Source organism: Scyliorhinus canicula, chromosome 16, assembly GCF_902713615.1.
Source record: "Scyliorhinus canicula chromosome 16, sScyCan1.1, whole genome shotgun sequence".
In the NCBI taxonomy this organism is placed as follows: Eukaryota; Metazoa; Chordata; class Chondrichthyes; order Carcharhiniformes; family Scyliorhinidae; genus Scyliorhinus; species Scyliorhinus canicula.
This window is the reverse complement of record NC_052161.1, coordinates 1,169,629-1,196,025: the sequence shown is the minus strand read 5'-3', so window position 1 is coordinate 1,196,025 and position 26,397 is coordinate 1,169,629. Positions and strand designations below refer to the sequence as shown.

The 26,397-nt window shown below is 46.4% G+C and overlaps 1 protein-coding gene across 1 annotated transcript in view; it reads left to right on the top strand.

Annotated features, from left to right (window-relative positions):
* Window position 1: 1 nt before the first annotated feature.
* arhgap19 (Rho GTPase activating protein 19) overlaps window positions 2-26,397 on the top strand; it is a gene marked incomplete at its 5' end in the record, with an annotated part of 31,399 nt that continues 5,003 nt past the window's right edge. The window contains 10 exons of the mRNA XM_038822190.1: window positions 2-167; window positions 6,399-6,479; window positions 12,343-12,552; window positions 15,563-15,786; window positions 16,186-16,272; window positions 18,252-18,317; window positions 21,706-21,900; window positions 22,712-22,807; window positions 25,664-25,777; window positions 26,156-26,239. Coding sequence (XP_038678118.1) covers window positions 2-167; window positions 6,399-6,479; window positions 12,343-12,552; window positions 15,563-15,786; window positions 16,186-16,272; window positions 18,252-18,317; window positions 21,706-21,900; window positions 22,712-22,807; window positions 25,664-25,777; window positions 26,156-26,239 — 1,323 coding nt within the window. The remainder of the gene's footprint in view (window positions 168-6,398; window positions 6,480-12,342; window positions 12,553-15,562; window positions 15,787-16,185; window positions 16,273-18,251; window positions 18,318-21,705; window positions 21,901-22,711; window positions 22,808-25,663; window positions 25,778-26,155; window positions 26,240-26,397) is intronic.

Below are 26,397 nucleotides of genomic sequence, written 5' to 3'. Positions count from 1 at the left end.
CCATGAGAAGCCGGGGGTGTTTTTGGAACTGGTTGTGAGCAACCTCACACGTCTCATCGACCTGCCCGGCACTGAGTTTGCACAACTGATTGGTGAGGAGGAGCCCAGTTTACCCAGCACCACGAGTTCTAACTTCTTCCGCTCATTCAACTTCCTGAAACGTAAAGGTCAGTGCCAGTTTTTGGCGAAGTCGGAACAGATTTCCCAGTTGCTCTCAACATTCTCCATGTGAAATAGGAGTGGGCCATTCGGCCCCTCGAACCTGCTCCATCATTCAGTAAGATCATGGCTGATCTATTTGTCCATCACTATCTACACTCGCATCACTACCCTGGAAAACCATCTACCATTCCATAATTAGCAATGATTTTCCTGTTTCTATTTGCAGCAATTGCACCTGGTGTAAATGAATCTCACCAGGGGCCCTTCGATTTGCTCCTTTATGACAGAATTCATGCTACAGTTCTCTGTGGCTGTGCTAGAACAGAATCAGGTATAGAACATTATAATGTGGCCTGTAAAAAATGATTTATTTGTTCATGTGGACATCGCCAGCTAGACCAGAATTTATTGTCCATCTGTAATTGCCCATGAAAATACGAAGCTACAGTGCGGTGGTGCTGAGCTGTCTCCTTGACCTGTTGCTGTCTATATGGTGTAAATACACTCACAGTGCTGTTAGGGACAGAGTTGCAGAATTCTGACCCAGTGACAGTGATGGAACGGCATTATGTTTCCAAGACAGGATGGTGTGTGGCTTGGAGCAAAACTTCCAGGTAAGCGGCTGCTGCTCATGTCCAAGGTGTGGCGATGCCGGCGTTGGACTGGGGTGAGCACAGTAAGAAGTCTTACAACACCAGGTTAAAGTCCAACAGGTTTGTTTCAAACACGAGCTTTTGGAGCACTGCTCCTTCCTCATGTCCAAGGTGGTAGAAGTCATGGCTGTCGAAAGAGCCTTGGTGAGATGCTGTAGCACATTGTATAGATGGTACACATTGCTGCCACTGTGTCTGTGGTGGAGGGAGTGAATGTTCAAGGCAGTAGATCGGGTACCAAACAAGAGGGCTGCTTTGTCCTGGATGGTGTTGAGCTTCTTGAGTGTTGTTGGAGCTGCACTCATCCAGGCAAGTGGAGAGTATTCCAATGCACTCCTGACTTGTAAATGGTGGATAGGATTTGGGAGTCTGGAGGTGAGTTACTCACCACAGAATTCCCAACCTCTGACCTGATCTTGTAGCCACAGTATTTATATGGCTAGTCCAGTTCAGTTTCTGGTCAATTGTGTCCCCCAGGATGTTGATAGTGGAAGAGTTAACAATGGTAATGCCATTGAATGTCAAGGCAAGATGGTTAGATTCTCTTATTGGAGATGTACATTGTCTGGCACTTGTGTATTGGGAATGTAACTTCCCACTTATTTTTTCCCCCTTGTTTCGCTCTGTGACTCCCATGGGTTTCCCCCTCAGCTCCTCTCCTCTTATTTGGTTTCCTCTACCCTCCTCCCCCCACCCCCTCTCTCTTCCTAGTCGCTGTTTGCTTCAAAAAAGGCTTGGAATAGGCTGATGAATTGCCCCCATGCTTTGTGGAAGTCCTCATCCAACCCTCGGTTGTATGTACTTGTTCTTTTCCGGGTGGAGAAATTCTGATAGGTCTGCCAGCCAGTCTGCAGCTGTGGGTGGTGCTGCTGATCGCCAGCACTTCCCACTTATCAGCCCAAGCCTGAATATTGTCCAAATCTTGCTGTACATGGGCACGGACGGCTTCAGTGGTACAATCAGCCGTGAACATCTGTCCCTGTGATGGAGGGATGATCATTCATTAAGCAGCTGAAGGTGGTTGGGTGAGGACACTACTCTGAGGGACTCCTGCAATGTCTGGGGCTGAGATGATTGACCTCCAACATCCATAATCATTTCCTTTATGCTAGTATGATTCCAACCAGTGATGGGTTTCACCCCCCAATTGCTATTGACTCCAGTTTTGTTAGGGCTCCTTGATGACATGCTCTGTCAAATGGGACCTTGATGTCAAGAGCAGTCACTGTCATCTCATCACTTGAGTTAAGCTCTTTTGTCTATGTATGGATCAGGGCTGTATTGAGCTCAGGCGGAATCCAAGCTGAGCGTCAGTGAGCAGGGTTTTTTTTCCACTCATTTATTGGATCAGGCATAAAATTGAATGGATTGGGTACCCCTGGAACCTGCCCACCCAAACCCAGAAGCAATTTCACAGTTGAGAGGACAGGAACCTATTAAGACCTTTAAGTGGCCATTTAAAGCCCTTTTCCCGCCAGCCTCAATTTGTAGGCTGGCGATTGAGGGTAGGGTGAGAAACAGAGAAAAACACTTCTCCATCTCTGGCAGGAAGTTGGGGGGGTGCCTCAATCTGAAGGCCCCTTCAGTGTTGGGGTACTTTCACAGGGCTGTGCCTGGCTGCGTTGGAAAACTGTTGGCCAATCTGATTGCCTGACAGCCCTCACACAGATGGTATTTCTTTCCAAGAATGGGCAGAAGACCTGCCTACTGCCAATTAATGCTCAAGCGAGTGTTAAATGGCAGTGGGCCTTTGAGAGTTGGCAACAGCGGGTTATGCACCGACTCTAGCGAGTACCGATCGCTCACCGGCCTTCAAATTCTACCCTTGGGGTGATAATTGGCCGGATTGGATTTGCCCTTTTTGTTTACAGCGCATACCTCAGCAATTTTCCACATTGTCAGATAGATGGCAGTGCTGTGGCTGTACTGGAATATTTTACCCAGTTATGCAGTGAGTTCTGGAGCAGAAGCCTTCAGTATTGTTGGCGGAATATCAGGGCCCATAGCCCTTGCAATAACCAGTACTTTCAGCTGTTTCTTGATATCACGCGGAATGAATCAAATTGGCTTAGAAACTGGTGTCCGTGATGCTGGGGACCCCTGGAGGAGGTTGTGATGGATCAGCCACTGGGCACTTCTGGCTGAAATTTTTTTTTTAAAATATATTTATTCCAAACGTAACAAAACAAAGACCAAGTACAACTCACATAAACCATCAGAACAAATGTAGTGCAAACAGTTAATCATTTAACATTTTAACAAAACTGATAGGAGCACCACTAAAGAGAGAAAAAAAAGTAACTCCATACCCCCAAGTCCCCCCCACCGACCCAACCTAAACATCCCCCCCCCCCCCCCACGCAGCTGCTAACCACAAACAAGTCCTTAAAGACAATGATGAACTGCTCACCCACATGGAACATAACCCTTCTTCCAACCCTCTGGTGGCAAATTAATTTTGTTTCCAGCCATAGAAATTCTGCCCATTCCGAGTCCCTAGGTGGCGCTGTGGACTTCCATCCGAGCAAAATTTGGCGCCGGGCTCTCAGGGAGGAGAAGGCCAAGACGCTGGCCCAATTCCCCTCAAGAAGCATCAGTCGGTCTGATACCCCAAATAACTGCCACCTGCGGCAATAGCTCCAAACTAATCCCCAAGATCTCAGACATGGTCTTGAAGAACGTGTTTCAGAACTCGAATTTTGGGCAGGACTAGGACATATGGGAATGATTTGCTGGCACCATTTGCATCTATCCTCCACCCCAGGGAAGAACCCATTCCTGCGCACTCTAGTCCGGTGCGCCCATTGTACCACCTAAATTGTATCAGGCTCAGCCTGGCACACACACAGGTGGAATTCACTCTGTACAAAAGCTCACTCCAGAGCCCTCCCTCCAGCTCTAGACCCGATTCCTCCTCTCACTTCCTCTTTGTTTCATCTAACAAAGTCCTTGCCTCCAGCAACCGCCCATATATATTTGATGTCCTCCCTGCTGCCAATTCTTCCCAAGATTGCATCTCATCAATTAGTGTAGGTTTCAGCAGCCGGGGAACGCAGAAACCCACCCTGCGAAGGAAGATCCATATCTGATCGTGCTCCCTCTCTGGTGTTGAAATTTCTCCCATCAACCGCCCACATACAGGTCCCTGAACTTCGCGACACACTTCCTCATCCACATTTTGTATATTACATCCATCCCCAATGGAATGAATCTGTGGTTATCGCATATAATAAAAATAATAATCTTTATTGTCACAAGTAGGCTTACATTAACACTGCAATGAAGTTACTGTGAAAATCCCCCAGTCGCCATATTCCAGCGCCTGTTCGGGTACACAGAGGGAGAATTCAGAATGTCCAATTCACCTAACAAGCACGTCTTTCGGGACTTGTGGGAGGAAACCCACACAGACACGGGAAGAACGTGCAGACTCCGCATAGTGACCCAAGCCGGGAATTGAACCTGGGATCCTGGCACTGAGGAGCAACAGTGCTGACCACTCTGCGAACGTGCCGCCCATATTGGTGCCAATGCGGACATGCCCCCACCCCCAGTTTGAAATGTAGCCTGATTTTGTTTCAGATTCTCAGCAATGCCCCCACCACTGGGCTTGTTGCAACCCTGGCCGGTGAAAATGAAAGCAGGGCATTAACCAGGGCCATAAGGATGATTCTACACATGAGGCATCCTCCATCTGGACCCATTCCGACCCCGGTTCCCTAAGCCATCCCCACACCCACCACCCCGGAGTAAAACATTAGGTTTGGTAATGCTAGACCTCCTGATCGCAGGACGTCTCTATAAATCCTAGGTGTCTTACCAGTCCATACAAAGATCAAAATTAATTTATTCACTTTAGCGAAGAAGGGTCTGGGAAGGAAGATCAGAAGCGATCAAAATACAAATAAGAATCTTGGGAGGTTGCTATTTTGATCATCTGCAGTCTCCTCGTCAGGGAGGGCGGGTGTGCATCCCAACTCCCCAGGACCTCCTCATCTATCCCCACCCCCCACAAAGTCCAATTTGTGTAGCTAAGCCCAGTTGTGTGCCTCCCATGCAACTGTTCATGCAAGCTTGAATGGTGGTGCACCTAACTCCCGACTCCCTACTCTGGGGGTTTACCAGGAGTATCTCACTCTTGCTGAGGTTCAGCTTGTAACCTGAGAATTTTCTAAACACCCTCAGCAGTTCCATTGTCTTTCCCATGTTTGCCAGGGGGTCAGAAACATAGAGCAGCAGATCGGCAGCATAGAGTGATACTGTGCTCCCTGCCTCCCCTTTAAATGCCTCTCCGCCCCTTTGACGACCTAAGTGCGGTGACCAGAGATTCAATCACCAGAGCGATTGGCAATGGGGACAACGGGCATCCCTGCCTCGTGCGCCTGTGCAACCGGATGTAGTCTGAGTTTACTGCGTTTGTCTGGACACTTGCCATGGGAGCATTGTATCACAATTTTACTCACAAACTGAACACTGGCCCAAACCCAAATCTTTCCAGGACTTCAAAGAGGTGTCTCCACTCCACCTGTTCAAAGGCCTTCTCTGTGTCCATGGGGATGACCCCTTTCAGTATCCCCTCCTGGATGGGGGCATGACCACATATATTCAAATTTCACCAACTGCCATTGTGGAATTTGAGCCGTGTCCCCAAAAGTATTAACCTGGCCCTGAGACATTACTAGGATGCCACCTCTTCCTGCCCTCTTCTATTGTTCCCTGACAATGATCAGCACCCAGAGAACTCCAGGAATGCCCAAAGACATAATTATAACACACAGACTTACAGAGAATCATTTCATCATTTTCAAGCAAAATTAGAACCAGTTACAAAGAAAACATGTCCGGCTTTGGGGTCATCAGCAGCTGTGAACTATCCTGATTCTTCACCAACAAAGCCACTGACTCCTTCGCCCTCCCGGCAACGGTCTAAGATTAAACCAGTCTGTTTGCATCCTTGTCGTGCTTGATCCCAAAATAAGCTTCTGACTACATAGTTGTGCCTTTATTGAGACCACTTCTGGAACACTATAGTGTAGCACTATGTTCCGTATGCTTCACTGGTATCTATGTCTATGTATTTATATTGTGCATTTATCATATCCTATGTTTTTCATGTGTGGAACGATCTGCCTGGACTGCACGCAGAACAATACTTTTCACTGTACCTCGGTACATGTGACAAGTCTAAACTTCAGCTGATTTCACCTGTTTCAGCTCATCTGCTGCCGAAGCCTTTGTGTCTGCCTTTGTTAGCTCTAGAACCGGCTATTCCAACAGAGAGCTTGCTGATCTTCCATGTACTACCCTGCATGAACAAGAGGTTATCCAAAACTCTGCTGCCTCTATCTTAAGTTACGCCAAGTTAAATGCCTAAGTAGTCTGGAATTCATTCCCTGAACAGCTCTCTATCTCAACCCCATTTTCCCCTTTTTGACCAAGCTTCCCATCATCAGACCTTATTTTATTTTCGAAGGCTCCTATGAAATTCCTCTGAATCTTTTATTACATAAAAGGTTATATGTAATTATAAGTTGCAGTTGAGTGGGTGAATTTTAATGCGAGTGTTTGATGATTTATTTTTAGAGAAGGGGGTTGTGTTTGGAGCTCCACTGACGGAAGAGGGAATTGCTCAAATTTATCAACTCATCGAACATCTCTACAAAAGTGAGTGAAACTATGACAGTAACTCTGTGATAACAAATCTTGCTTCCCACACTCTCCTCACCTTCTCCTAGCACCACAGAAAAGCTATGGCTCGGAAAGAGGCCATTCAGCCCATCATGTCTGCTCCGGCCAGAAAAGAGAAAACAATATGAGGTCATGATGCAGCTGTACCAAACTCTGGTACGGCCGCATTTGGAGTATTGCGTACAGTTCTGGTCGCCTCATTATAGGAAGGACGTGGAAGCTTTGGAACGGGTGCAGAGGAGATTTACCAGGATGTTGCCTGGTATGGAGGGAAAATCTTATGAGGAAAGGCTGATGGACTTGAGGTTGTTTTCGTTAGAGAGAAGAAGGTTAAGAGGTGACTTAATAGAGGCATACAAAATGATCAGAGGGTTAGATAGGGTGGACAGCGAGAGCCTTCTCCCGCGGATGGAGGTGGCTAGCACGAGGGGACATAGCCTTAAATTGAGGGGTAATAGATATAGGACAGAGGTCAGAGGTGGGTTTTTTACGCAAAGAGTGGTGAGGCCGTGGAATGCCCTACCTGCAACAGTAGTGAACTCGCCAACATTGAGGGCATTTAAAAATTTATTGGATAAGCATATGGATGATAAGGGCATAGTGTAGGTTAGATGGCCTTTAGTTTTTTTTTCCATGTCGGTGCAACATCGAGGGCCGAAGGGCCTGTACTGCGCTGTATCGTTCTATGTTCTATGTTCTATGTAATAGAAACTAGCCGCTCATTTTAATCCCATTTTCCAGCACCTGGTCTGTAGCCTTGCAGGTTCCAGCATGTTAGATACAGATCCAGGTACCTTTTTAAATGAGTCGAATGTTTCAGCCTCAACCACCAATTTAGGCGGTGAATTCCCGATGCTTACCACCTTCTGGGTGAAAAGGTTTTTCCTCATGTCCCTGATAATCCTTCTAACAAACACCTTAAATCTATATCCCCTGGAAATTGTCCACTTAGCTAGGGGAGAAAATGGCCTTTCCTGTCTACCCTGTCTAGGACCTTCATTATTTTGTACATTTCAGTTGGGTCATCCCTTAGGCTGCTGTGGTTTAAGGAAAACCACCCCAGTCTATCCAATCTCCCCTTGTCGCTGCAATTTCCAAGCCCTGGCAACATTCTTGTAAATCTCCTCTGCACTGTCCGGAGCAATTATGTCTTTCCTGTAATGTGGAAAATTAAGAAGTTTTATTATTTACAGCACAGGAGGAGGCCACTCAGCCCATCGTGTCCCCACCAGCTCCCAAAACAGGCAACAAATGGATTTTCACAGTGTGTTGTCCCTCGTGTCAATAAAGCTCGTAGTCTCAAATGTGGAGAAGATGCTTTATTGTGAATTCGTTTTTCTCTTCAGAGCTTAACCTACGGCTACCTCAAGTGCTACTAGCTGGTGTGTCTGTGCCCTGCTACGAGTTCTGCCTTCTGTGAAGTGTGTCGTCACTTCCTGTCCCGGTCTATTTATATGGCTCTCCCGTGCTCCCTCTAGTGTTTGCTCAGTTATATTGCATCTAGTTAACTTGTGATCACCACACACAGTAACTTCATTGCGATATTAATGTAAGCCTACTTGTGACAATAATAAAGATTACTATACGAGCTATCCAACTAGTCCCATTCTCCAGTCCTATCTCCATAGCCCTCTAAATTAATCCCTTTCAAATGAGTATCCAGCTCTCTTTTGAAACCTCCTATAGAATCTGCCTCCACCACTCTCCCAGGCACTGCATTCTAAATCCCAATAACTCTGAGTAAAGAAGCTAAAGGTAGGAGTGCAGGTTAGTGACCAGTCTGAGTGTCAACAGAAAACAACAAGTCGGGGCAGATCATATGAACATTATATTGCACCAAGGACTCGTACATGAGCCCTGACTGGTGGGGGGAGGGTTCCAAGAACAGAAGATTTAAAAAATCATGGGTATATGAGGGAGTGGTGGTACAGGATAGGTAAGGGGAAACTTTGCTGTCATACTGTGACAGACTGGGGCAGGAAACCTAAACAAAAATATGCAACACAGAGCAAATCTAGAATTGTAAACAGTTGTAAAAAATCAAAGCCAAATGTTCTTTATCTGAACACTAACGCATTTGCAACAAGGTAGATGAATTGATGGTACAGATTGCCACATAAGAGTATGGATGTTATGATGTATTCGCTATTACAGAAACGTGGTTGTACGGTTACCAGGGTAACAAAAGAACAGACCAAAGGGGAAAGGAGGTGGGGTAGGGTTGTTAATCAAGGAAGGTTTCAGAGCAGTGCTGAGTTGTGATATAAAGGCAGTGGATAGTGATGCAGAATCAGTTTGGGTTGAAATCATGAATAGCAGGAGAAGGAAGACAAGGGTGGGAGCAGTCTATAGACCCCTAAAATGTGACCTCTCAAGAGGTCGGAGCATAAATGGGGAAAAAACAGGGGGATGTTTGAAGGGAGATGCAGTTATTATGGGAGATTTTGATCTGCATATTGATTGAACAAACCAAATCGAAAAGGGTAGCATGGAAGAAGAATTTGTGGAGTGCATCAGGGATTGCTTTTTAGAGCAACACGTTGTGGAACCCGCCCGGGAACGGGCTATTTAGATTTGGTTTTGTGTAATGAAGAAGGATCACTAAGGGATCTTGTGGTTAAGGATCCCCTCGGGGGTAGTGACCTCAATGATAGAATTCCAGATACAGTTTGAGGGTGAATGCCATAGGTCCATAACAAGTGTCTTCAACTTAAATAAGGGCAATTACAATAGTATGATAGAGGAGTTATCTAAGATGAACTGGGTAAACAAGCTAAAATACAGGCCAGTAGATGATCAGGGGCAGATATTCAAACAGCTGGTCCATAATGTTCAGCAGTTTATCCCAATCAAAAACAGGGATTCCATGAGAAAGAGGCAAAATCCATGGTTAATAAAAGAGGTCAAGAATAATGTTAAATTGCAAAGCCTGACATACAAAAGGATTGTAGTACACCAGAGGACTGGGAAGTTTTTAGGATCCAGCAGCAAAAGACAAAAAAGCTCAGAAGAAGAGAGAAAATGAATTTTGAGAGAAAACTTGCATGCAGTATAAAAACAAGCAATAAGAGTTTTTACGGATGTATAAATAGGAAGCGGGCAGCTAAGATAAATGTGGGACCTCGACTGAACGAAGCTGGTGAATTAATAACAGCAAACAAAGAAATTGCAGATATGCTAAATACATTTTTACATCAGTCTTCATTGTGGAAGATATTGAACTGTACACCAGTCAGTTTAACATCTATTATTGGCAACATGCTAGAGTCAATAATCAAAGAGAACTAGCTAATCATTTAGGAAAGCTGAATATAATCAAACCTAATCAACGTGGTTTTGTGAAAAGTAAATCATGTTTGACAAATTTGCTAATTGAGGATGTAAAAGAGTGAGTAGATAGAGGGGAACCAGTCGATGTAGTGTATTTAGATTTCCAAAAGGCATTTGACAAGGTGCCGAATAAAAGGCTGGTCATAAAATAAAAGCCCATGGAATTGGAGGATGTGTTAGCATGGATTGAAAACTGGCTGAGAGTTGGAATAAATGGGTCCTTTTCAGAGTGGAAAAATATAACTAGTGGAGTACCGCAGGGATCAGCTTTTGGCCCGCAATTGTTCACTGTTTACATTAATGACCTGGAGGAAGGAACAGAATGTAAGGTTTCCAAATTTGCCAGTGAAACAAAAATAGGTGGAACGGCATGTTGCGAGGAGGATATTTGTGATTCTGTAATGCAATATTGATAGATCTCCTGCCAATTCAGTTTCAAATCCTCGCCTGTTACCCTTTCCTCCATCATCTTTGCCCTTCTCTCTTAATTTTTTCCCCATCTCCACCTTCGCTTATTTAACTTCCTCGTGGTAAAGCAAAAAGTGGAAAAGCAAAAAGTGCAGAGGTTACCGGAAGTCTACAGATGGATTTGGATAGGTTAAGTGAATGGGCTAGGGTTTGGCAGGTGGAATACAATGTTGACAAATGTGAGGTTATCCATTTTGGGAGGAATAACAGCAAACGGGATTATTATTTAAATGATAAAATATTAAAACATGCTGCTGTGCAGAGAGACCTGGGTGTGCTAGTGCATGAGTCGCAAAAGTTGGTTTACAGGTGATTAAGAAGGCAAATGGAGTTTTGTCCTTCATTGCTAGAAGGATGGAGTTTAAGACTAGGGGGGTTATGCTGCAATTGTATAAGGTGTTAGCGAGGCCACACCTGGAGTATTGTGTTCAGTTTTGGTCTCCTTACCTGAGAAAGGACGTACTGGCGCTGGAGGGTGTGCAGAGGAGATTCACTAGGTTAATCCCAGAGCTGAAGGAGTTGGATTACGAGGAGAGGTTGAGTAGACTGGGACTGTACTCGTTGGAATTTAGAAGGATGAGGGGGGATCTTATAGAAACATAAAATTATGAAAGGAATAGATAGGATAGATGCGGGCAGGTTGTTTCACTGGCGGGTGACAGCAGAACTAGGGGGCATAGCCTCAAAATAAGGGGAAGTAGATTTAGGACTGAGTTTAGGAGGAACTTCTTCACCCAAAGGGTTGTGAATCTATGGAATTCCTTGCCCTGTGAAGCAGTTGAGGCTCCTTCATTAAATGTTTATAAGATAAAGATAGATAGGTTTTTGAAGAATAAAGGGATTAAGGGTTCTGGTGTTCGGGCCGGAAAGTGGAGCTGAGTCCACGAAAGATCAGCCATGATCTCATTGAATGGCGGAGCAGGCTCGAGGGGCCAGATGACCTACCCCTGCTCCTAGTTCTTATGTTCCTCCCCCTGCCCCCTTTCCCTTGGTCTCAATCCTTTCCCATCTACCTTTGCATTGATAAGAAAAACCTTGAGCCTACATTAAACTCCCTCTGTGTTGCCTCCTCCAGGATGGGAATAGAGGGATAGGGGGCCTGGAAGTGTAGAAGATTTTAGTTTAGACGGGCAGCATGGTCGGCTCAGGCTTGGAAGACCGAAGGGCCTGTTCCTGTGCTGTACCTTTTTTTGTTCCATGGCTCCACATTGCAGTTCACATGGTGCATTTAATCAAAAACAATCTCCCAATTGTCATAATATACATCTATGAATATAATGGAGTGCAGACAAGCAGTGATTGACACAGGATGACCAGTAAGCACACAGAACAGAGCAACCAATCACCAGACAGGACACTGGATAAAAGCAAATAACTGTGGGTGCTGGAATCTGAAACAAAAGGGAAGATGCTGGAAAATCTCAGCAGGTAGAGAAAAGAGCTAACGTTTCGAGTCCGATGACTTTGTCAAAGACAGGACACAACCACTATAAAGCCAGAGGGCACCAGTTTTCCCGCTCTCTCGGGACCCAGCCTCTGAGACAGTCAGAGCTCGTGAGCAGCAGCCAGTGCGGACACCATGTGGTAGTCAGTAAGTCTGGCCAGGCTAGCCTCAGGTCTCCAGTCAAGTCAGCATAGTGTCAACCCACAGTTGAACATGTAAAATAGTTAGATGTTAAATAAAATCGTGTTGCATCTCATCAAGTGTTGGAAGTCTGTCTCTCGATACACTGCATCAAGTGCAGTCACATCGACCCAGCTTGCCCAACACATCACCAATATTGTTTATGCTGTTCAGAAATCTTACTGAACACAAAAAAATGGAATCCGGGAGAATTTGAAGATGATCCTTTAGCTGCAATTGCAGTATTCATATTCCTGATTTCACATTATATCTCTCCAATCAATTAACTCCTTTCATTAAAGAAACCTGTTTGTTCCTTACCTTGGTTGCTAAAAATACAGCATCACTGTACACCAGCATTTCATTAACACGTCCATCTTTTTATATTGTTTGTATTTCTCTTGTCTTCTCCCACAGATCTCCATGTGGAGGGTTTGTTCCGTATTCCTGGGAACAGTGTCCGACTGCAGTCCCTGAAAGACGCTCTAAACAGCGGCATGGATGTAAATCTGGATTCAGGAGAGTTTCATCTGAATGATGTAGCAACCCTGTTGAAAATGTTCCTTGGAGAACTCCCAGAACCTCTCCTCAGTCATAGACATTATAATGCTCATCTCAAAATAGCAGGTATGGGGCGCAGCAGTGTGTGTGTGTGAGAGAGGGAGACAGTGACAGGGAGCACCAGTGTGTGTGGGTCTGGTACAGAGCGCAGCAGTGTGTGTGTGAGAGGAGGGTCAGGTACTGGTTACTGCAGTGTATGTAAGGCGGGGACAGTGACAGATCACAGAATTTACAGTGCAGAAGGAGGCCATTTGGCCCATCGAATCTGCACCAGCCCTTGGAAAGAGCATCCTACCTAAGGCCACACCTCCACCCTATCCCCCCACCCTATCCACACCCCCACCCTATCCCCACACCCCCACCCTATCCCCACACCCCCACCCTATTCCCACACCCCCACCCTATCCCCTCACCTCCACCCTATCCCCACGCCCCCACCCTATCCCCACGCCCCATCCCCACCCCCCACCCTATCCCCACCCCCCCACCCTATCCCTACCCCCCACCCTATCCCCACCCCCCCACCCTATCCCCACCCCCCCACCCTATCCCCACCCCCCATCCTATCCCCACCCCCATCCTATCCCCACCCCCATCCTATCCCCACCCCCATCCTATCCCCACCCTACCCCCACCCTCTACCCTATCCCCACCCTCCACCCTATCCCCACACCCCTACCCCACCCCCACCCTATCTCCACCCTATCCCCACACCCCCACCCTACCCCACCCCCACCCTATCTCCACCCTATCCCCACCTCCACCATCCCCCCACCCTATCCCCACCTCCACCATCCCCCCACCCTATCCCCACCTCCACCATCCCCCCACCCTATCCCCACCTCCACCATCCCCCCACCCTATCCCTGGAACCTCACCTTACCTTTTTTGAACACTAAGGGCAATTTATCATGGCCAATCCACCTAACCTGCACATCTTTGGATTGAGGGAGGAAACCGGAGGAAACCCACGCATACACGGGCAGAACATGCAGACTCCGCACAGACAGTGATCCAAACCGGGAATCGAACCTGGGACCCTGGCGCTGTGAAGCCATTGTGCTAACCACTATGCTACCGTGCTCCGCGACGGAGCAACAGTGTGTGTGTGGGTCAGGTACAGGGTACAGCAGTGTGTGTGAGTGGGGCTAGGGCGGGAGACAGTGATGAAGCAACAGTCTGTGTGTGTGTGGGGGTCAGGTAAAAGGCACAGCAGTGTGTGTGAGAGAGAGGGAGTCAGTGACAGGGAGCAACAGTGTGTGTGGGGAGGGGGGGGGACAGTGTGTGTGGGGGGTGACGGAGCAACAGTGTGTGCGAGGGGGGGCAGTGACAGGGAGCAACAGTGTGTGTGGGGAGGGGGGGACTGTGTGTGGGGAGGGGGAGGGGGGGACAGTGTGTGGGGGGGTGACAGTGACAGGGAGCAACAGTGTGTGTGGGGAGGGGGACACAGTGTGTGTGGGGAGGGGGGGGGACAGTGTGTGTGGGGGGTGACAGGGAGCAACAGTGTGTGCGAGGGGGGGCAGTGACAGGGAGCAACAGTGTGTGTGGGGAGGGGGGACTGTGTGTGGGGAGGGGGAGGGGGGGACAGTGTGTGGGGGGGTGACAGTGACAGGGAGCAACAGTGTGTGTGGGGAGGGGGACACAGTGTGTGTGGGGAGGGGGGGGGACAGTGTGTGTGGGGGGTGACAGGGAGCAACAGTGTATGCGAGGGGGGCAGTGACAGGGAGCAACAGTGTGTGTGGGGAGGGGGGGGGCTGTGTGTGGGGAGGGGGAGGGGGGGACAGTGTGTGTGGGGGGGTGACAGTGACAGGGAGCAACAGTGTGTGTGGGGAGGGGGGGGGGACAGTGTGTGTGGGGGGGTGACAGGGAGCAACAGTGTGTGCGAGGGGGGCAGTGACAGGGAGCAACAGTGTGTGTGGGGAGGGGGGGACAGTGTGTGTGGGGGGGGTGACAGTGACAGGGAGCAACAGTGTGCGCGAGGGGGGCAGTGACAGGGAGCAACAGTGTGTGGGTCAGTTACAGTGCACAGCAATGTGTGAGGGGGGAGACGGTAACGGAGCAACAGTCTGTGTGGGGTGGTCAGGTACAGGGCAAAGCAGTGTGTGAGAGAAGGGGACAGTGACAAGGAGCAAACAGTCTGTGTGCGAGAAAGGGACAGGGAGCAGAAGGCTTGAGAGAGCGAGAGGTACAGTGAGCGACAGTCTGTGTGTGAGAGAGGGGACAGGTACAGTGAGCGACAGTCTGTGTGTGAGAGAGGGGACAGGTACAGTGAGCGACAGTCTGTGTGAGGGTCACAGGTACAGAGAGTGAAATTCTGTGTATGAGGGTCACAGGTACAGGGAGCAGCTGTCTGTGTGTGTGTGTGTGTGTGAGTGAGGGGGGACAGGTACAGAGTGACTGTCTGTGTGTGAGTGAGGGGACAGGTACAGGGAGCGACAGTCTGTGTGTGTGAGGGGGGACAGGTACAGAGTGACTGTCTCTGTGTGTGTGAGTGAGGGAGCGGGTACTGGGAGCGACAGTCTGTGTGTGTGTGTATGAGAGAGGGGACAGGTACAGGGAGTGACTGTGTGTGTGTGTGAGGGTCACAGGTACAGGTAACGACAGCATGTGTGAGGGGGACAGGTGCAGGGAGCAGCTTTGTGTGCATGCGTGTTGTGTGCACACAGGTGTGTGTTTGTGTAGAGACTAGATTTTCTTTCTATTTATTAATGGGATGTGGACATCACTGGCTGGTCCAGCATTTCTTGCCCCTCCCTGATTGCCCTTGGACTAAGTAGCTTGTAGTCTAGGCCAGGTAAAGAGGGCAGAGTTCCTTCCATGGAGGACATTAGTGAAGCAGATGGGTTTTTCCAGCAATTGACAATGGTTTCATAATCATTGTCAAACTTTTAGTTCCAGATATTTTAGTGAATTCAAATTTCACCATCTGTGTTGGTGGGACTTGGTTCCTGCAGCGTTTCCCTGGATTACTCACCCATGGCCTCCCCTCAGATACTTAATGGCAAGTCATTTCTGAATACTATGTTCCTGGTGTCTGGTTATGGAAGTCAATGTCTGATTAATTTTCTCCTGTTAGATCTAATGGTGTTTGATAAGAAGGGGAAGAAATCGGTTCCTGACAAGGAGCGCCAAATCGAAGCTCTTCAGCTACTCTTCCTGTTGCTCCCTTCAGCCAATCGGAACCTACTGAAGTTACTGTTGGATCTACTATACCAAACCGCCAAACATCAGGACAGGAACAAGATGACTGCCTACAACCTGGCACTAATGTTTGCTCCGCACATTCTCTGGCCAAGGAATGTAAGTGGCCATCTCCTCTCCTCTATTTAGTGTCAGTCTTCATTTGATTATTTTCACAGTCTAACAGTTAGACTCTAACTGCTTTTAACATTAATATCTAACATCCCTTAAATGCACCTCATTCTCTACCTTTGAATTTTATTTTTAATACTCAAAAGCATTAACGTAGACACAAGTCTCCTGTGATTAACCTCATCTAATTTTCCCTGAAAATGAAAGCAATATCCTCCCAGAGGACTTCTTAATATCATGTGTCTTCACACACTTCCAGCATTATTTCAAAGATCAAAAACTGGAGACACAAAGAGCACAAGATCCAGCCATTTCCAGCTTGGATCTGCTGACTTACTCAGTTATATGTTGAATCTGATCTTTGATTTTTTTTTCTGCTCCTAATAGTTGATGGCTGCTGACCTTCAAGGAAACATCACCAAATTAAATAACGGAACAGCATTTTTGATTAAACACTCTCAAAAGCTCTTCCGGGTAAGGGAATACAAATTCTGTTGTGGATTGGGGCAGCTGGACCTATGATTGAGTCAAAAGTTTGGGTAATTGTGAGACTAAACAGATTCTTGACTCTGTATGGCATTCACAACTAATACCTTACCTCATTGCACCTGCTTGGAGTAACATAATAATTCACACAAAACGTAACTGAAGTGTGGGTACTATGAGCTGGTGCAGAGCCAGGAGACAAATGCTGCATAGCAATGCTGACGAGGACAGTGTGGGAGCGGGGAGGGACAGTGTGTTGGAGGGGGTTGAGGGTGCAGTGTGGGCACAGACAGCAAGTAAGAGCACATGTGGTGTAAGGGGCCCCTGTAGGATTGATTGCTGTGGTGGAAACTGGGAGCAGGCACAAACGTTTTGCCAAGAAATTGAAATGTATATTATTGCTGTGTTCAAAGATTGATGTTTTTACCATTTAGATGTGAATCTGAAGGTGTTAGCTTGTGGGCCACTAGCAGGTAGTGAGAGACAGCAAAGCTGGGGTCTTCCAGGGTCCAGAAGATTACTGGGCTAGATTTACTTTATTCCATAATAATAATCTTTATTGTCACAAGTAGGCTTACATTAACGCTGCAATGAAGTTACTGTGAAAATCCCCTCGTCGCCACATTCCGGCGCCTGTTCGGGTACACGGAGGGAGAATTCAAAATGTCCAATTCACCTAACAGCACGTCTTTCAGGACTTGTGGGAGGAAACTGGAGCACCCGGAGGAAACCCACGCAGACACAGGGAGAAGGTGCAGACTCCGCATAGACAGTAATCCAAGCTGGGAATCGAACCTGGGACCCTGGTGTTACAGTGATGACCACTATGCTTCCGTGGCTCACTAATTCCCCGACCTAGGTCTGGATTTGTCTTTTATTAGTACGTGGGATGTGGATGTCACTGGCAAGACCAGCATTTATTGCCCATCACTAATTAAACTTGAAAGGTTGGTGGTGTGCTGCCGCCTTGAACTGCTGCAGTCCATGTGGTGTAGTACGCCTACAGTGCTGTTAGGAAGTTCTGGGATTTTGACTCAGTGACAGTGAAGGAACGGCAGATATATTTCCAAATTGTTTGCAGGGGAAGATGGTGGTGTTCCCAGGTATCTGCAGCCTTTCTCTTTTGAGTTGGTTGAGGTCATGGTTTGGAATGTGCTGCTTCAGGAGTCTTGGTGTGTTCCTACGGTGTATCTTGTAGATGGTACACACAACTGCTACTGTGCATCGGTGGTCGAGGGAGTGAATGTTGAAGGTGGTGGAAGGGGTGCCAATCAAGCGGGGCAGCTTTGTCCTGGATGGTGTTGAGCTTCTTGTGTTATTGGAGCTGCCTCATCCAGGCAAGCGGTGAATATTCCATCACACTCCTGACTTGAGTTTTATAGACGATGGACAGGATTTGGGGAGTCAGCAGGTGAGTTACTGCCACAGGATTTCCAGCCTCTCACCTGCTCTTGTAGCCACGGAACTTATATGACTGGGTCCAGTTCAGTTTCTGGTTAATGGTAACCCCCAGGCTATTGATAGTGAGGATTCAGTGATAATAATCTTTATTATTGTCACAAGTAGGCTTACATTAACACTGCAACGAAGTTACTGTGAAAATCCCCTAGTCGCCACATTCCGGCGCCTGTTCGGGTACACGGAGAATTCAGAATGTCCAAATTACTTAACAAGCGTGTCTTTCGGGACTAGTGGGAGGAAACCCACACAGACACAGGAAGAACGTGCAGACTCCGCACAGACAGTGACCCAAATTAGGAATTGAACCTGGGACACTGGCACTATGAAGGAACAGTGCTAACCACTGTGCTACCGTGCCGCTGGTAATGCTATTGAATGTCAAGGGTTGATGGTCATTGTCTGGCAAGAGGGGACAGTGGATTCAAATCCCAAAGAGATTGTATGCTGCTTTAATTGTTATAATTTACTTTATAAAAGGATTCTACTCTAATCTGTTTTCTGTGCAGGCACCGGCATATATTAGAGAACTTGCCAGGTTACAGTTTGCAGGATCAAAACTCTCAGTGATCAGGGTAAGAATATATGATTTCTCATTGTTTAAAAGAGCCTGAAGTGCCTAAAGTCAGTCCCAACACCACTGCAGCTGGACATGCCGCAACCTCCCCTATAGCACTGGAGTGTAACAAGGCAGTGGCTGCAACCTGGAACCATAGAACAAAGACAGAAAAGCACAGCACAGGAACAGGCCCTTCGGCCCTCCAAGCCTGCGGCGATCATGCTGCCCGTCTAACCTGAAACCTTCTACACTTCCGGGATCCGTATCCCTCTACTCCCATTCTATTCATGTATTTGTCAAGCAGCCCCTTAAACGTCACTGTCGTCCCTGCTTCCACCACCTCCTTCAGCAGCGAGTTCCAGGCACCCACTACCCTCTGTGTAAAAAAACTTCCTCGCACATCTCTGAACTTTTCCCCTTGCATCTTAAACCTATGTCCCCTAGTAATTGACTCTTCCACCCTGGGAAAAAGCTTCTGACTATCTACTCTGTTCATGCCCCTCATAATTTTATAGACTTGTGTCAGGCCACCACTCAACCTCCGTTGTTCCAGTGATTACAAGAAAGGAGTTTTTCCAGACTCTGCATTCAGTACCCTCTCCAAAGCCTCAATGTCCTTCTGGTAGTGTGGCGACCAGAATTGAACACTTTATTCCAAGTGTGGCCTAACTAAGGTTCTATACAGCTGCAGTATGACTTGCACCCCCCGCTGCCTGGGGAAAGTGGGCAGCATAATCAAAGACTCCTCCCACCCGGCTTATTCACTCTTCCAACCTCTTCCATTGGGCAGGATATACAAAAGTCTGAGAACACCCACTAACAGATTCAAAAATAGCTTCTTCCCCGCTGTTACCAGACTCCTAAATGACCCTCTTATGGACTGACCTGATCACTTCATATATCTTTTCTACTGAGTAGTACGACACTCCTTTGACAAAGAGTCATTGGACTCGAAACGTTAGCTCGTTTCTCTCCCTACAGATGCTGCCAGACCTGCTGAGATTTTCCAGCATTTTTTCTTTTGTTTCAGATTCCAGCATCCGCAGTAATTTGCTTTTATCCAGTACTACACTCCTGTATGCTTCACCCGATGCCTGTGTTTATTTACATTGTGTATTTTATGTATGCCCTATGTATTTTTTCACGTACGGAATGATCTGTCTGAACTCTACGCTCAACAATACTTTTCACTGTACCTCAATACATGTGACAATAAACAAATCCAATCCAACCGGTGGGAGATACCAGAACTAGGGAACACCGTCTAAATATGAGGTTCCCATTTAAGACAGAGATGAGAAGAAACTTTTTCTCTGATGTTTGGGAATCTTTGCGGCTCTGTTCCCCTGAGAGCAGTGGAGGCAGGATCATTGAATAATTTGACGGCAGAGGTAGATAACGTTTGACTCGTAGGATGGGTTGAAGGTGGAATTGGGAACATATAACGATTCAGAGCAGGGGAAATCAAAAACAAGAGATAAAGACAGCAAGGAGAATAAATGTGATAGACAGAGAAATCAAGGCCTGTAGCAGATAATGAAACTGGGACAAGTACATTAAAACAACTAGCCTTAAGGTTTTGTACCTGAACGCGTGGAACATTCAAAGTAAAATGTATGAATTATTTGCGCACATAGATGTAAAGGGTATGATATAGTTGGGATTACGGAGACATGGCTCCAACGTGAACAAGGATGGGAACTAAACATTGAGGGCTAATCAGTTATTAGGAAGGACAGACAAAAAGCAAACTGGTGTAGTTGCATTATTGATTAAATAAGATATTGATACAATATTGAGGAAAGATTTTAGAACCGATGGTGTGGAATCTGTCTGGGTGGAGTTAAGAAACATCAAGAGGAAAAAAACATTCCTTGGGGTGGTATAGAGACCACCAAACTTCAGTGGTAATGTTGGGAATAGTATTAGACAGGAAATAAGAGATTTGTGTGATAAAGGAACATCTGTCACTATGGGTGACTTTAATCTGCATACAGATTGGGTGAGTCAAATTAGTCACAGTACAATAGAGGAGGAATTTCTGGAGTGCATATGGGATGGTTTTCTGGACCAGTATGTTGAGGAACCAACAAGGGAACAGGCCATCTTAGACTGTGTGTTGTGCAATGAGAAAGGATTAGTTAACAATCTAGTTGTGAGAGAACCCTTGGGGATGAGTGACCATAATATGGCAGAATTCTTTATCAAGGTGGATAGTGAGGTAGTTGATTCTGAGACCAGGGTAATAAAGGTCACTATGACGGCATGAGGCATGAGCTGGCTATGACGGACTGGGGAACATTACTGACAGGAAGTACAGTGGACAGGCAATGGCAGGCATTCAAGGAACGAGGAGAAATTTCTTCACCCAGAAAGAGATGAATCTGGAATTTGCTACCACAGAAAGTAGTTGAGTCCAAAATGTTGTGTAATTTCAAGAAGAAATTCGATATAGCTCTTGGGGGGTTAAAGGGATCAAGGGGGAAGACGGGATCAGGGTATTGAACTTGATGATCAGCCGCGATCATAATGAATGGCGGAGCAGGCCTCTCCAACATTCTTCCAAAAGTGTGGTGCTCAGAACTAGACGCAATCCTCTTGAGTCTGAACCAGCATTTTATGCATGTTTAACATAATCCTCCTGCGTTTGTACTCTTATTTCTAAAGCCCAGGCTGAGAAAGATTGTTATTAATATCTGATTTATTAACCACTTTCTCAACCTGCCCTGCCAACTTCATGATTTGTGCACGTTTACCCAAAGGTCTCTCTGCTCCTGCACCTCCTTTAGAATTGTACCCATTAGTCGGCACATTTGTTCTTGTAAAATGAATCACTTTGTACTCCTCTCGATTAAATTTAATCTGTCACATGTCTGCCTGTTCCACCAACCTGTCTCTGTTCTCTTATTTTCTTTTCTTTTTTAAATAAATTTAAAGTACCAAATTCTATATATTTTTTCCAATTAAGGGGCAATTTAGCGAGGCCAATCCGCCTAACCTGCACATCTTTGGGTTGTGGGGGTGAAACCTACGCAGACATGGGGAGAATGTGCAATCTCCACACGGACAGTGACCCAGGGCCGGGATTCAAACCCGGGTCCTCAGCGCCGCAGTCCCAGTGCTATCCACTGTGCCACATGCCGCCCTCTGTCTCTGTTCTCTTGACGTTTATCACCATCCACCTCGCGCTTCACAGTACTTCCAAGTTTTCGGAACCCTGATAGACGTTCAGGCTTTAATCTCCAGGGATTTGAGTATTTGAATCTATGGGGTGTGTACCAGGTCTGTGGAAGGAGAATAAATGAGTGGCTACATGTGCTGAACGAGTTCCTGTGTTCTATATTTTTGTTTGTGGATTGTTTTCTAATATTTGCTGGGATATTTGGATTTCTCTTTCTGTTCAGGATGATCTGGATTTGCTACCACCTCCAGATTGCCCAGATTTACTGATCAGTAAGTCTGCAAAGCGGAACATGCTGCACTCTGTATTGAGATCTAAGGAGGAAACACAGCAACATACAGAGGAGGCCCTGAAGGAGCTCTTTAAACATGTCAGTAATATGCCTGACTCAGCCAAGAAGAAGAGGCTAGTGAGACAGGTAAGGGTGTTTGGAGGTGTTGATCCTACTGCAGTTCCTCTATTTGGTGAACTAGTGAACAAGTCAGGAAGGTCCAGAAATGAATGGCTTTTATCAGCTGTTGTTGCTTATGCTGGGTTAGTCATTTGACCAGATGAGTTGAGGATTTTGGCTAAGGAGAGGGGCTCAAATCAGCCAGGCCCCAATTTCTGATTATTTCCCAGTGATTTCAGGTGGAAAGTGTGTGTTAATGATGGTGAGAGCAGGGATGGACTTGGCTTCACATTGAATGTACCGGCAAGTACTCCTTGTAGGTTCATGCAACAAGAATCAACTAGTGAGGGATTGCAAGCAAGATGGTTCTAATACCCAGTCTCTGGAAGACACGGAAGCAAAATTTGTTAATGTGGGGGGTCCCCCTCCTATTGCAATGGGGAAGGCTGTTGGCATTTTCTCAGAGTGGATAAAACACAGGACTTTGGAAAGCTGAAAGATAAGAAAATTACTGCTTGTGTTTTGCAGCCTGAAATATTTCTTCACTCTGAATTTTGTAAATCTTTGGAATTATCTCTGGTTTTGTCCTCGGCTGTAGCATTGCAGGTCAATGATTTACATTTTCGAGCAGTTAATGGGCCACCTGGATCTCCCTCACTGATGCACTTTAAGAATCACTGCCTCAGAGCTGTGGATGCTCCATTGTTGAGTACACTTACAGCACTTTCAGGGGATCTAGTGAAGAGTCAGGTGAACAGCTTTCTTGCACAATGTGATATTCCACTGTTTCCTTTCAGTTCTCTATTTCACACCATCCTTCCTCCTTGTCCTCTTGCAGTTTCATAAAAGCTCAGTGGTCGGTACCCCTGAAGGATTCATTTCGCCAAAACACCAGAAACACGTGCGCTCCAAGTCTTTTGGAGGCCGCATTAAGGTAAGTGGAGCATGAAGCTGCAGCAGATAACCTGGGATTAAAACATAGTCCACCTCAATCCCAACCCAGAGTGTAAAAGGAAGCAACCATACAGCTAATTCCCTGTTGTATGGTTTCGGGCAAGAGGCATCCCTGCATCGTGTTAAAAACTTCATGCCTGCGTTTCTGTACACGCGTCATATGTGGGCGGAGCTAGGCTTCGGCTGTGGTGTAGCTTGGCAGAATATTTCCTGCACAAAAACCATAGCAAACCAAATCTGGCCAATTACCCCATCAAGTCCCTACAATTGTCAGTAAAGTGATGGGAGGTGTCATTTCCAGTGCTGTTGAACAATAACCTGCTCACTGACACTCAGTTTGCATCTGTCAAAACCACTTGGCTGTTGACCTTCTTATAGCCTTGGTTCAAACATTGACAAAGAGCTGAACACGAGAGGTGAGGTGACTGTGTCTGCCCTTGACATCAAGGCAGTTTTTGACCGGGTGTGACATCAAGGAGCCCTTACAAAACTAAAGTCAATGGGAATTGAGGGGAAACTATCTGGTGGTTGGAACCATACCTGGCACAAAGGAAGATGGCTCTGATGCTTTCAGTCTTAGGGATTGCTGCAGAAGTTGACAACGGTCAGCATTTATTACTCATCATAAATTGCAGGTGGTATTGTTCTAGAGCCTGCTGCCCTCTAGGTGGTAGAGGTCACCTTCCAGTCTGAAAACAACCATCTGCCACAACTCATTTTCATTTCTTTAGCCTTTTATATCCAATTCAACGCTGACCCTTCTTTCCATAAGTCTCTGTTTTGTTAACTAATCTTTTATGTGGAACTTTGTCAAATGATTTATTAAAATCCATACAAACAACATCCACTGCATTTCCTTCAACAACCTTCTCTGTTACTTCATCAAAAAAACACAATAAAATTAGTCAAGCCGGCTCTGTCTTTGACAAATCCATGCTTGTGCTCCTTAGTTTACTTGTTTTTTTCTGTAATTTCTTTCTCTGATTATGGATTACAACACTGATGTTTAATCTAACGGGCCTATAGTTGCGAGGACTGCCCTTACATCCCTATTTCATGATGTGGAGATGCCGGCGTTGGACTGGGGTGAGCACAATAAGAAGTCTTACAACACCAGGTTAAAGTCCAACAGGTTTGTTTCAAACAATAGCTTTCGGAGCACTGCTCCTTCCTCAGGTGAATGAAGAGGTAGGTTCCAGAAACATTTATATAGACAAAGTCAAAGATGCAAGACGATACTTTTGCAGGTAATTAAGTCTTTACAGATCCAGAGAGAGGGATAATTACCGACGTGGTTCCCGAACGTTGCCAAAAATGAGTCCCCGGAAAGAAAGTTTGAAAAACACTGGTGTAAAGCAACAGCAACCTGACTGGGAACATCAAACTGTGAGTCTACCAAGCCTGTGTCCTTACCACACTCCTCTGCAGTGGAGAGACCTGGGCAGCCTAGGCCAAGCAGGAGAAACGGCTGAAGAGTTTCCACCTTTGCTGCTTCGATATATTAAAAGCAGCTCTTGGCAGGATCAGGTCTTCAGCTCAGGTCCTGGAGCATGCTAATTCCATCAGCATTCACTTATTATTAAGCTCACAACACCATGGTAAGCTCCGCACATTAATTGAATGGATGACAGGCATATAGCTAAATACCTTCTGTTTAGTGAACTGGCCACTGGGTCACGACCTCCTGAACATCCATTCCTCCTGCAAGATATGAAGATAGCAAATACTCACACTGGCAACTGGAAGAGTTATTGACAGCTGTGACCTCTGGAGGCTGACTGTTTGGAAAGACATTGGAAGAGACAAGCAGAAACAAATGGCTCAGCTGGCTGAGACGGGCCGAGAGAAAACAGTGGCCAGTGAATCCTGCACTTTCTCAGCCCACTGTCTTCCTCTGCTGAAAATGCAAATTTGGTGATGTTCCCCACAGATTTGACCACCAGGGCGAAAACCATCATCTCATGAGACAGAAAGCTGCCAATGAAGTCAGAGTGACTACAGCACCAAGGAAGTCCACTGGTCTATTGAGTCCATGCTGGGTGTCTGTCGAGCAATCCAGTCAGTCCCAACCCCCTGCTCCCTTCTTGTAACCTTGTCAGTTTATTGCCATCCAATTTCCATTTAAATCCATGTTCTGCCTCTGCTTCCACCACCCTCATGAGCAACAAGATTTTTGCTGCGTTTTAAAAGAAGTTATTTCTCCTTGTTCCAAGGAGAACGACCCCAGCTGCTCCAACCGAACCTTGGAGCTAAAGTCCCCTCATCCCTGGAACCAAATCTCCTTCTGCATCCTCTCAAAGACCCTCACATCCTTCCTGAAGTGTAGTGACCAGAACTGTTCACAATATTCTAGTTGGGGCCTAACCAGAGCTTTATAAATGTTCAGCATAACCTCCCTGATCCCAGATGCTTGTTAACTACTTTGAACAAAGTTTACAATGAAATGAAAATCGCTTATTGTCACGAGTAGGCTTCAATGAAGTTACTGTAAAAAGCCCCTAGTCGCCACATTCCAGCGCCTGTTCAGGGAGGCTGGTACGGGAATTGAACCGTGCTGCTAGCCTGCTTTCAAAGCCAGCGATTTGGCCCAGTGAGCTAAAGCAGCCCCATTAGGAGTTCATAATTGTGTTGAGGTGGCAATTTGTTTCACAAATTTGAATGGGGGGGGGGGGGGGGGGGGGACGACAGTGCATGGAGTAGATTATGTACCTATTATTCTACGTCCTCTCTTATTTTATGTGTGGATCATGATTTTCCCTTTGCAACATGTACGAATAGACTGCTTGGATCTGGGGTTAGAGTTCAAATCATAGAAAGTTGCTTCTGTCTTCAACAGCGTAAAGTTTTGGGTGGTCAGACTATCCCCGAAAGAAAGAACAAAGTCCTGACAGCAGACACACAAACTGAAAACGGTGCACGCTCCCAAGTGGGTGATGAGAATCTGAAGCAGGTGAGACCGGACACTCTCAACTTTCATTGCTATTTGTTGGTTTGGAATCTGTTGCTTCAGATTTTTTTTACATTTGCAAACACTGGGATTTTGCATTGGGTTAAAAATGGGTTCAATTCGGGTCAGTTCCATGAATTATCACCAACAGCAGAGCGGCGACGGGGACCTGCTTTGGTTCTGGGTTCTGGGATCACGCTGGGGTAACATGCATGGACTGTATGCCATAGTGTGTGTCTGAAGCATGTTCAGAGCTATGACACAGGAGTGTGTTGAATGTTTCTCGCAGTTGGTCATATTCTGAAAGACTGATTATTCAGATGAAGCTGATACAGGAGTGGAATTTTTTAAACCCAGTGCCTGCCTCTATGTTTGTTGCAGTTTCAGAAGTGTGTAGAATCATCAGCACTGCATTTCACTCGCATCCGATCAAAATCCACAGATGAAATCCTCAGCAGCAGGAAGGTAATGTGTTCAGTTTGATTCTTGATTCCACTGTGAGACTGATGGTTGCACCAGTCTTTGTTCTGAATACCTGATCAGAAAGAGGCATTCGCCTAGAATCAGCAGTGAATGTTCAGTTAGCCATCTTCCTCAAACTATAGAGAGGGTACGTATAGCTT